The sequence below is a fragment of the Sminthopsis crassicaudata genome, chromosome 2, assembly GCF_048593235.1.
Source record: "Sminthopsis crassicaudata isolate SCR6 chromosome 2, ASM4859323v1, whole genome shotgun sequence".
NCBI classification, from domain to species: Eukaryota; Metazoa; Chordata; class Mammalia; order Dasyuromorphia; family Dasyuridae; genus Sminthopsis; species Sminthopsis crassicaudata.
Genome location: NC_133618.1, coordinates 590,890,227 through 590,903,048, shown reverse-complemented (window position 1 = coordinate 590,903,048; position 12,822 = coordinate 590,890,227). Strand labels below are relative to the sequence as shown.

Here is a 12,822-nt window from a genome sequence, read left to right as displayed (position 1 = left end):
TCTATTCTGCTCCCCTTCCCTATATCAATGTCACCTTTCAAGAAGCTTCTGATATCAATAAATATCATCTTATAAATGAATATGTGCATCTAGTGCCATGAAAAGCTTTATTAAATAAATCTCTGTTAAAAGAGTGGAGACAGGCATATGGAGGAACTATTTGGGAAAGATAGACTTTCATTCCCCTCCTCGTATGTGTTGGGATGGTTACCTTTTTCACCTGTGTGATATTAGCTCTCTTGGCACCTTCTACTCTGCCTTAGGTTACAATCAGAGAGCAGGAAAAACAATGATCCCCCAGATAGAAGATATGAAGAAAAAAGAATGTGAATTCTAGTCACAAATGTTTTGGCAGATTAAAAAGTCATGTGGAAGCTTTGGCAAACTTTTGAAATACTTCTTTGATAGATTGAGGTATATTTGTGTTTTGAGCAAGGAACCATTCTAGAGACTGGGAGGTCCTATTGCCTGTGAAGTATTTCCAAGGAAGACTAATTAGCTGGTTCATTCAGTAATGAACTTGTCTAATAGAGAAGCCATTGTTTCAACTGTATTCTATTGGATTCTAATTGACTTTTGTAGGAATTTCAATATTGCATCTCTCTGAGATCCTTAAATCATGCTAGGGAAATGATTATTCCATGCATTCTAAATAGCATGTTTTGCTGTATGTTTGAATATTCTTTCTTTTTTAGATATAGTTGTGATATTGATCAATAATGTCCAAAGCTTAATAAACATTTATTGAACACCTACTATATGCCAGACACTTTTCTAAATATTTTATTAGAAGGAGCCTTAGTATAATACATAGAGAGCTGACCTTAAGAGTATGGAAAACCTAGATTCAAGTCCCACTTCTAACACATGCTTGTTTTGTGAACTTGGCCAAGAAACTGACCAATTATATCAGTGTTCTAGGTTACTTTCTAGTATGTTAGCTTGCAGAACAATTTTTTTTTGTTTTATTTTTTAGGATAAGAGTTCTAGCACCTTATTTTTTTTAACTTTAATCATATTTTATTTTTCCAAATACATGCAAAGATAGTTTTCAGTATTCATCTTTGCAAAATCTTGTTTTCCATATTTTTCTTTCTCCCTCCCCACCTCCCCAAGATAGTAAACAATCCAAGGTAGGTTAAACATGTGCAATTCTTCTAAACATATTTCCACATTTGTGGAAATACAAGAAAAATCAGATCAAAAGGGAAAAAACACAAGCAAACAAACAACAACAACAAAAATGTGAAAATACTATGTTTTGATCCACATTCAATCTCCATAGTTCTTTCTTTGGATGTGGATGGCTCTTTACATCACAACTCTATTGGAATTTGCAAAACAATTATTGATCTATATGGGTAAAAATTTCTTCTCTGTGAATTCACTATCCCAATGAAGTCACAGAGTCCAGAAATAAGTGAAATTCTCCTTTTCCGAATTTCATTTTGGTCTTGTGGTTTGAATTAAATTAATAACACTGAATACTTTTTCCTGAAGGCTATAGCTCCTGGCCATATCTTGAAGTAGTAAGTCAGAAGATGTAGATTCAAATCCTGCCTTAGTTGCTTACTTGTGTGACTCTCAGTCACTTAATCACCTTCTGGACTGGTTTTCTGTATCTGTAAAATGAAGGCATTGGACCCCATGAATTCCAAATTCCACAGTGGTAACAGCCAAGATACTGCTGCCAAGTAAAAATCTATAACTGACGGAACAAGATGAATTCTTTGAGAAGAAATTTCTAGGCTTTCTTTTCCAAGAATTGCCCAAGAATTGTAATTATCTAGTTTCCTTATAAAGAATATCCAGTGTTTTCAGTTCGTGGTAAAACATTCTTTGAATGGGAAACTATTGGTTCAGAGATGTTGAATATTTACTACAATGAATAAGGTATAAAAAAAAAAGACAGTAATTCCACTGATGGGTATTTTCTCTATTGAAACCTTTAATTAAAAGAGCTGAAAAGAATTTAGGAGATATTCTTCAACTCAAAAATAACTATTCCATTGATTAAGCAGAATAAGAATTAATCATTTCATTTAATGTATTTCTTCCTTAAAAGCATGTAAATCCAACCCCTATCTATTTTAAATTTTATTAAGTTAATGCTAATTTTTAATCTCAGTTTATCTGATGACAAAACTGAGCAAATTCTCATATGGTAAAGTGTTTGGATATGATAGAAGTTTATTCACTGTTGCCTTTCTAAAGAAGAACAAGAATTGTTATAAAATTTCTTAACTTTTAGCTGATTATAGCCTAATGTATGAAACAGTAAATTAATCTTTATAAAATTTTGGGAGTGTAGTATTGCACTATGGACTTGTCAAATGCAACTTCAATTGCATAGCCAACTTTATGAAATATCATGTCTTAAGAGCTACATTTGGAAATTCAAACCTCACCTTTGTAATAACATACTATTTATTTTATGAGTCTTTGTTTTCATTGTCTAAAATTACATACTCAAAATAAACATTTAATTTTCTTTCTAATAAACTACAGTTTTTAAGCAATACAATCTGAAATCAGGCAGCAAAATTTAAAGAATTTGCTTGCAATACTCTAACATTTTGCAAATATGTATGTATTTAGATATATATGATTTTTAAATGTTACTGATATAACTTGACAGACTTCAATACCCCCTAATGGTGCTTCCTCATTTAAATTTCATCCAGTAGAAATAGAAGTAATATAAAGATTCCAATGAAAAGAAAGGAACCGTCCAATTTAGACTATCAGCCCATTTTAGATAGCCCCCAAAGAGATTCTCCTGAGCTTACATTGTCAGAAGTTATTAAATCAATTAAGTTTTTCTGCCTCCTATGAATGGTGATCATAGTGGAATCTTAACTTTTCAAGAGAGAGGTATAAGGGAGGAGAAGCAAATAAGGTATAGATATCAAAAATTGAATTCCACGTTGCCCTTTCAAAGTTAGAAGACAAAAGAATCATAGTGCAAGAAATCATATTGCCTAGTTAGGGGAAAAATTGTGTAACAACGTGGGTTTTCTAACAGACCTAGCCTTCAGTTTAGACAAACATGCTCTGATTGCCAGCATCTGCCTACATGCTTGGGAAATGGTTGTATTTGAGTTTGCAAAGCCAGTACTTTATATGCTTGAACTTTAACTGTTTTAATCTTGATTCTAAATCATGAACAAGAAACTTCCCATTTCTCTTTCTTATATTGACCATCTAACCAGTATGCTGCTTGCTTCCAGCATCCAATCGCATGCCATCGGAATGAAGCATCTTGTTGCCAGCTGCCTTTAACTCAGTTCTCCCTTGAACATGAATCTCCCTTTCTCAGAATACTAAACTTAAAATCACCTGTGCTAGCAAAATTGATAACTTATTTGGTTTTCTTTCCTTTTTTTTTCCTCTTCGGTTTATCTCCTTTCAGTTTGTTGTTTTGAATTTTTATTATGCTTGCTTTCCCCTTCTTTTGTCACTCTCCCTTCTCTCATTTTGTTTTCTCCATTCTTCTCATTGGAGGCAATGAGCCATCCAGCGGCCGGAACTCCCCTCTCCCTTATCGGCCAGACAGCCGCCCTCTAACTCCAACTTACGCTCAGGCCCCTAAACATTTCCATGTTCCAGGTAGGAGCTGACACTGTATGTGTCTTGGTGTCCCGTCACAGTGTAGAATGTAGCCTGTAAAACCTTTGTCTCGTCTCCATTACCTCACGCTCTTTTATTGGGATGCATACAGTTGACATGCCCTATATTGTAGCTTCTGTCCTTAGAACAGTTTTATACACAAAATATAGGGTGTTGATAAAGGATTCTTTGGGGTGCTTTTTATTTGGGATTTTTTATGATGGCTTATGGGGGGGTGATATTGAAGTTATACTTGTGGTGACTCAAAAGGAAAATAATTTTTCATGTTCTATATTAATTATTCCTAGATATTAGTTCATGATATGGTTTGGTACACATTACAAGTGAAGCTTTCTTGCTATCATCAATGTTAAACTTTATACCTTCAGGGATCTTGTTTTTTATATCTCAAAGCAATTCCTTCTTTGTCTCAATTGTAAGAATATTCCTACAGACTTTTAATTTCCTGTCCTACAGATGTGACACTAGATAAATTGATTGTTCCTTTTATGATTTAAAATTAATCATTTGTTGCAGTATGACTGCATAGTAGCCCACCAAGAAGCCTTCCCTTTCAGGCTAAGGGCTAGAGGCTCTGGACTTATTTGTTATTTGTAAGCATTCACTAAATCTACAGATGGTTGTTTGCTTGCAAGAGGTAGGAAAAGAAGTCAGTGTTTTGTAGGAAAATAAAATTCATTGTCTTAATGGTAGAATTAGCTCAGCCCTCTAAGGGATACAGGATCAACCAGAGTTTGCCAGTTATAGTTATCATAGAGTTCAAGCTATGGTAAGCTTTAATTGTCAATAAAGATAAAATTCTCCATCTTATCACATTTTTGACCTCTGTTTATTTGAAAATTCTTTTAATAAATTACTCATTATTTTAATTTTAGTTAACAATTGGCAAACTTATAGTTTTTTTTTCTATTTAAGCCAAGAAATTGCAGTAAAACTGAGGATTACTGGATTTAGAATCAGAGGACCTGAATTTGAATCTTAGCTATCTACAACCTATGTGATTTTTAACAAGTCATTTTCCTTCTCTGGGATTGTTTTTTCATGAATAAAATGAAAGCATTGGACTACATTCTAAGGTTTCCTCTTACTCTAAATCCTATGATGCCTCAAAATATCTGTAGGGTTTGGTTTGTTCTGTGACTTTAAATTGAGGCATCAATGACATAATAATAGAGAGTTGTTCTCAGAGTCAGGTGGCCTGAATTTAAAGCCCAACTGAACCAAATTGACTATGACCATGGGCAAAAAAATTAACATTTCTGACCCTTGCAATTCTCTAAGATCATAACTAATTGAATAGTTTGCCATCTACATTGCTGAAAGATCTTTCCTAGACAAAATGGTTCTAATTTAGAACTATCTTCTGTAGTTATAAATTTCACTTAACTTTGAGAATAAATTTATATTTGTAACTTTTAGTTCCTTAATGCTCCATGAAGATTTAATTCCTTAAGATTTGAGGAGAAAATATATCTGATTTTATCAGATATAATTATTGCTAGTAGAAGGAAGGGTCTTAATTAGCACTAAGTAAGTGGTTACTGTCCCATACAAATTAAGATTAGATTAAGCATCCCATGAAAACATCTGATTTTTTTTTTTAGAATAGAAAGCATTTTCTGTGATTTGTAATTTCTTTTAATTGCTTCACACTCAGTTCAACTCATTAATTGAAAAATAAATTGGACACCGGTATGTACCGGAAGCTCAATTTCCAGACAGCAGCAATTTGGGGGTGTTTTTTAACCTTCAAAATAGTTCTGTCTTTCACACCATCAAAACATCTCTGTTTTCATTTTTCTAATTTTTTAATCACACTCTTAATGAAATATATATATGTACATATATATGAATTAAGTGGCTTACATCTTGGTTACATCAGCATTTATTGTAAGATGTATTACAAAGAATTCCATGTCATATGTCTGATAATTCACTCATTTTTGTGTTTTTCCTTCAAATAAACTAACTCTTTGTAATACAAAAGTCAACTTTCTGGTCTTTTTTTGTTCAAGACTCTTCACACTGGCTTAACATTTGGTTTATTTTTTTTTTCTTATCCCATAACTGAACTAGTCTCCGTACTCACACATCTTTGCTTTTTCATTCCACAGATCAAGGAATCAACATATACCGAAAACCACCCATCTACAAACAACATGGTAAACCTGCTTTCCTCCTCATAACTCTTAAATACTCAAATTCACAACTTTGCTGTCCACTGAAGTACTTATCCAAGACTTTTAACAAAATTATAGCATCCAGTAGGAGTTTCCAATCATATATAGAATAATTCAAAGATGCAGTATTTAATTATGATCCCTAAAGGTACAAATTTTATGCATATGCCATAAACAGTTAATTTTCTACAGGAAGTGAATTTATTATGGTAAGATTGTATTATAGAAGTACCCAATTGAATTTAGGTCATATAGTCTTGCTAAACTGGATCAAGCAGCCAAAAAAACAAAAAACAATTTTCTTTCTCTTTGTGGTAAAGAGTTTTACTGTAAGATTTATATTGCATGTAGACTTCCTAACTATAATAATCGCCTAGAAAGCATATATAACCCCAACAACTTTAAATAGCAGGAACCTAGTTAGACCAACAAATGAAAGTAAATGAGACAAAGTTTCTTTGGTTAAACCAAAGTCAGTTTAGTTGCTCAGTTACCCAGTTCCTTTAGCATCTCTCTTAGAATCTAGATAGCCTTGAAGTTTATGTGAATTAGTAGAAAGTGTTGGTCTTGAAGCTGGGTAGGGTTCTGATCCCAACTTGGCCCCTTATCAGTTATATAATCTTGAACATCTTCATCTCTCTAGATCTCAATTTCCTCATCTATTAAAAAAAAAAAAAAAAAAAAAAAAAAAAGGAATTAGTTGGACAAGATGACTAGCCTAGCCTAATCTTTAATTCTTAGCTTTAAGATTGTGGAATTCTTTGGTTACAGGATAGAGAAATAAATTGACCAACTATTACTTGATGCATAATAAACAAACTTTTGCTAAAATTGTTCTCTTTCTCTTGATAAGAAATTAGTATTTTTATGAAGGAATGTCATCATTCTGTGTAAATTGTGTTTTCTTCCATAATCATTGGATCTCTTAAAAGACTGTATCATCTTTATGTCTTTATAGACAGATAGAAAACAAAGGCTTTCTTCAGGGGTGTGCTTGATTTATTGGGAGTGTTTAATATTTATATATACACATTTATTTACGTAAATATATATATATCCAAGTTGTACCTGGAAACTTGAAAACTGTCTTTGGAATAAATTGTCAGATAAACATCACAACTCAAAATAAAAAATATGGTTTAAAATGTTCAAGAAAAAACTAAACATCAAAGTTTGAGGGGAAAAGCAAAAAAAAAAAATTTCAAATGGCTTGAGGTTCTTTCAGTTTGTTCTTTTTTTAAGTTTTACATAATATGCTTGCATTTTAAGTTTCTTAACATTATTTTTGTTTGTTTTTTATGGTTTTAATGTGTCTTCCCACCCTCTCATTAATTTGTGAATGTTTAACTACTGATTTCACCAAATCTAATCCGTAAGTACTGTTTGAAGTCATGTTTTTGTTTCCCTAAAAAATAATTTCCCAAAAATTAGGGTATCAGTTTATATATTCTTACATATAGTATTCTCTCTCCTTGCATTTAATTCAAAACACAAATCACACAATTTAAATTTAAGAAGTTTAGATAATATATTATTTACAACAAAGAAATAGTGTTGGTACTTTTCTATTAAAATTACTTCTGAAGACTTTATCTCTAACTTGATGTAGATTAATCAAGAATAATATGGTTTACTAGAAATGATACTGACTAGGAATCCAGAGAGTTGTTTCCTACAATTGGATTAGCTCTGTCATTCATTAGATTTTGAGTCACTTAACCTCTTAATTCGTTAATTTGTTTGCTCATATGAGCAAATGAGAGACTATTTTGGACTCTATGATCTTCCAGGTTCCTTTTTCATTCTAAAATCCTGTTATTTGAAAAGCATATTTTTAAAACAAATTAGTATTGTACTAGGTCCAATTTACCTGTAAACACTTTAATAAAGACAGAGCTGAGGTTTAGCATACTGAAATTACTTAGTTTTATAATTTATCCCTTTTGATCTCTGATTTGTAACATGTATTTAGAGTTAGATCTAACTCTTGCTTACAGCTAAGTATAATATGGAGAAAAGAAATATGAGTATAATAATTACATCCACTTTGACCTTCATTCATTTAAAAGCAAATGGCTCATTTGTATGTGCCAAACTTTGAATGAAAATGGTTAATAGATATGACAGGCACATATTACATTGCTAAATACAATTTCCTACAAACACAATTGATTTGTCCATTTCTGTTTGTTTTTTTTCCCCTCCCCTTGTTTAAGAAAGCAAGTTCCATAAATATAATAATTTAAAATTAATGCAACATTACTAATCCATTTTAGCTTCTTACCCAAGACTCCAAAACAAACAAGCATGCTGATGAATTCTCATTGAGTCAAAAGTCTGCTTGATGTGTCATCACCCTTAGCCCCTTTTATCACTAATCCTTCTAACATGAAACTGTTCTAAATAAATATAAGGTGAGACCAAGCTCTTGCATTTGGCATTGAATATAGGAAAAATTAATCTAGTTGACTCTGGTTACCTCTGAGTAGCAATGGAAATACAATTGATGCTAATGGTGATTGGATTCCTTTGGAGTTAAAATTTTGACCAGGGGACCAGGGACTCCAATGCTGGGAGATTATACCATAAGTGCTTTAAATCAATAGCTCTAAGTTCCCCCTGGTTACCCTCTAGATCCAGCTGCCCTAGCAGCACAGAGCAAGTCTTCAGAGGATATCATCAAGTCCTCCAAGTTCCCAGCAGCTCATGCTCCAGATCCCAACGAGATACCAAAGATTGAGACGGACCACTGGCCAGGTCCCCCCTCACTTGCTGCCGTAGGTATGCAAATGAAGCAACTAAGTCAAATGGACAAGGTTCAAAGGGTGCTAGTAATTCATAGCAATGTGTGAAAAAAATTTTTAACATGTTAGAAAAATTTGTGAGGAAAATGCCAAAAAGAAAAGAGACAGAAATAGGAACTAATATGGTACTAATTTAGATGTAAAGTATTTGAAATTTCTCTATCTATATGTACTAGAACCTGTTATAATTTAATCTACTCCAGCTCTGAATTTGGTAGGAAGTTTATTAGAACTACTGGAAAGATTTCATTATAACATTATCTCATCTATGACATAGCCCCAGAAAATAATATGCATTGTTATTGCATATAATTCTTGCTTAGAAAAATTGGTTGAGCTCTTTAGTAAGTTATTTATTCCTACATAAATCATCTCCTGGTATTTTGCTTTTTTCAGTAGCCTTCTCTTTTAACAGCACCTGGAATAGACCCTTTTCTGCAGTACCATGAAAGACCATGGCACAGTTCATTGATGTTCAGGAAGCATCCCAACACAAGTGATGTTGATTGCATGTCTTTACCTGCATCATTGTCACCAATTCCATACTTTTTCATCTATGAGGTCACCTTTTAGCTGTTTCATTCATTGTATTTGAATTTAGTCAAAATATGTTTGTATATGTACCTTTGTGTCTACACAGTTGGCTTACTGAGGTGCTAACAAACTGAAAGGCCTATTCAGAATTGGGGTGTCAGCTATGATAATGTTGACTTAAAGTTCTCTTTCCAAATTTCTGCAGTTAAACATTGCACAGTGTTGTGTTTGGAGAAAAGATGTGGTTTCAAATCCTTCTTCAGATGCTAGCTTTATGACCCTGAACATATCATTTTAAGCCTGTTTTCTCATCTGTAAAATATAGATAATAGTAGCATCTATCTCATAGGGTTATGGTGAGGTTGAAATAAAATAATATATGTAAAACTTTGCGAATTTTAAAGCATCACTTAAATATGTTGTTATCATCATCATCATTCAAAACTTACCATCACCCATCATAAAGGTATCTCATTTTCATTGTATTCTTTTTTCCTTTTATTATCTTTTTAAAAGTTTGTGAATTTATTGTTACTTAAATGTGTAGGAATGATTGAGGAATCAACATGGCTCAGTGAAGAATGCATTCAGCACCTGAGTTCATATCCCTTCTTTGATATTAACTGTTTCTATGACCTGGACAAGTCACCTAACTTCTTTGGCTTCAGTTTCCATTATAATAAGAAATTTGGACTACATGATCTTTGAGATCCCTTCCAGTTCTAGCTGTATGAGTCTTTAATGGAAGATAAGTCTATTTGGCCTATTCTTTATTATTTTCATAGATCCATTATTTTATCACTTCAGGTGCTTCCCAACACAGGGCAAATTTTGCCTTTCCAACTTATTTGAAAATCTTCAAAAGATGTAATAGACAAAAAACTTTAATACCCAGAGGCCAACATTCTGATGATGCTGCTTTTTGAAGTTAGACTAATCCATAGACAAAAAACCTATACTATAATATAGCCTTCCTATTCAACATCCATACAATTTCTAGATCCTCCAGAATTTGTGGTCTCCTCATCTGGCCTTGCAGAATCCAGAGTCATCCTTAATGAAGTTAAGAAAAAAAACAAAAATAAATATTCCTTTTATTGTTGTCCAAAAATATCCTATAAAATTGAGTTGAGACAATGTAATGAGAATAAGTTTTATGTAATGTCCATATTATGAGTGTATACATTCAGGAAGAGATAAGTATTCCAGACTAGTAAATTTTTTTCAGCTAAATAAATGTTTCCATTCCCTAAGCAGAACTTGAATCCCTAATACATAGATCAAATATTGGGTTATGGTATTTGACAGTATGGATTCCTAAACAGAAACTCCCTATTGTTGACTTAAAGTGTGTCTACTTAGAACCTTCAGACAAGAAGAACAAAGCAGATTCCAATTGATCATTTGGTGGTAGATATTATTTTTCTGGTATAGTGGCTTGTACTCACATAGCAAATTGAACAAAACCTTAATTAGTTCAATTGCATGTATATAGAGGTGGCCAGGGTGGAAATTTTTCTGGCTTGTTCAGGAATGCTATATAAAAAGCACTGCTGGCTTTGTCACTATTACTAACTTATTGAAGATAACCAGATTGGTTCTTTAGGATTATTTCTTGTGACAGGGCTTATATAAGAAGTTCTCTTTACTATGGAAATAGGAACAGATATGAGGCGCAGATCAAGTGGTCGTGAGGAAGATGAGGAAGAGCTTCAGAGACGCAGGCAACTTCAAGAAGAGCAGCTGTTGAAGGTTTGTCATCTGGGAAGTTGCCTTATTGCTTTCATTAAATTCTTTCAGAAATTTCCTGAGATTTATATACAGTTCACTAGAAACAATTTAGGCTTCATTCACATTTATTTTTCCATTCCCAACAAATAGCTCAACTCAGGTCTGGGGCAATTGATCCTGAAGGAAGAAATGGAAAAAGAGACGCGGGAAAGGACTTCCCTTTCAGCAAGCCGATATGATTCACCACTAAATTCATGTGAGTAGCGCATCCACAGACTTCCTTTAATTGGGTTTTGGGACTATATGAATGTATTTTGTCTTTCATCTAAGTCAACATAACTTTACCATTTGATAAAACAGTAGTTTTCTGTGACAAAAAGGTATAAACTGCATGATTTATGTCTCCCTAGAAATGTCCATTCATCTGAAATCTCCTTTTACCAATTGTTCTGTTTTTCCATCTATTTCCTTATCTTTGTAGTTCCAACCAGTTCTCAAGTTCAGTATTCTTGCTCTCATTGTTTTTCAAGGGTAAATTATGTCTGAGAAAGTGAGATCTACTGTTTAATTGGACAGGTCACATCACAACATCCATATTACATTCAAGAAATTCACCAGAATGACAGAGTTTGGGGTCTTTAATAATAACAAATTGAAATCAAGTTCTCAGTAATTAGGATCCACCTCAGGCAGGTATAAGAGAAATTTCATGAAGAAAAAATGCTGTTCTCTTTTTCTACTTTCTCCCTCTCTTCTATACTCCTCCATTCATGAAACTGCTTTCCCAGAAATCTAGCTGTGATTACTCACATATTTTCATCATACATTCACTCTCCTCCTCTTGATACCAGAAGAAACTGAAAGTTGGTAATGGTATGCTGTATTTGCTGTCTTTTTGTGCTATTTGAATTCCCTATTATTTGAAAGGTGTTGTGTTTTTGTTTTGTTTTCTTTTCTTTTTTGTCTTTTTTGGTGGGGGTGGGGGGAATATGAATTATTTTATGTTAATTCACATTATGCAAATTTACATAAAATGAGAACTTTATATACATATATCTACACACACATACTTCACAAGATACCCCAAGTCTACATGCAATTTGATCTATTAAAGCTTAATAACTTTCTTATCTTTTTTTTTTTAATGGTAATATTTATCATTATTAGCTATGGCCTCTTACTGGATACTTTCTACTCCCTTGCCTTTTGACACACAATCACCTTATCTCTATAGTTTTATCCTTTCTACAACTGCTGACTCTTCTTTTTTATGAGTCCTCATAGAAGTCCTCTTGTTTCTACATTCTTACATTCTTTGCCTTGTCAATCTCATTTAATCCATAACTTCAACTATCACTGCTAATGAGAAGAATACATGTGAGAAATTATATTTACATATACTAGATCTATTAGATCTGCATTAGATTTGCAATAGAATTCTTAAAAACTTGGCCAGTATAAATAAGACTGAAACAAGAATGCCCCCTTTGGCTACTGTTATTAAAGTTATAGAAATATATTAAGGGTTTATTTAGAGAAGACAAAATTATTCCTATTTGCTAGTGATGTGATGCTATACTTAAAAAAACCCTCAAAACTCGAACACAATTGAAATAATCCTTAGCTTTAGCATATAAAATAAATCAATGCAATTATCAATATTTTATAAATCATTGATATATTTTTCCACATATAGCTTATTTGTATATATTTATTTGCTTGTTGTTCTCCTGCATTAGATTATGAGCTCCTTGAGAACAGGAACTTTTTTGCCTGTCAACTTAGTGCGTTGCCACATACATAGTAGGTGTTTAAAGTATTTATTGACTGCTAATAAAAATACAGTACTTTACAAAATTCTGTTCAGAATAACTATAAAATGAATAAAGTATCTTTTGCTACACCAAATTACCAAGAGGATGTTTCAGGGACATATTATGGAT

The 12,822-nt window shown here is 32.7% G+C and overlaps 1 protein-coding gene across 5 annotated transcripts in view; it reads left to right on the top strand.

Moving 5' to 3' along the window:
• Positions 1 to 12,822, top strand: part of ABLIM1 (actin binding LIM protein 1) — a 389,888-nt gene that overhangs the window by 360,362 nt on the left and 16,704 nt on the right. For 4 of the 5 annotated variants that reach the window (XM_074295684.1, XM_074295681.1, XM_074295679.1 and 1 more), the window contains exons 13-17: positions 3,505 to 3,609; positions 5,745 to 5,792; positions 8,445 to 8,591; positions 10,809 to 10,900; positions 11,030 to 11,135. In XM_074295684.1, coding sequence (XP_074151785.1) covers positions 3,505 to 3,609; positions 5,745 to 5,792; positions 8,445 to 8,591; positions 10,809 to 10,900; positions 11,030 to 11,135 — 498 coding nt within the window. The remainder of the gene's footprint in view (positions 1 to 3,504; positions 3,610 to 5,744; positions 5,793 to 8,444; positions 8,592 to 10,808; positions 10,901 to 11,029; positions 11,136 to 12,822) is intronic. The other variant, XM_074295682.1, reaches the window with a different exon arrangement.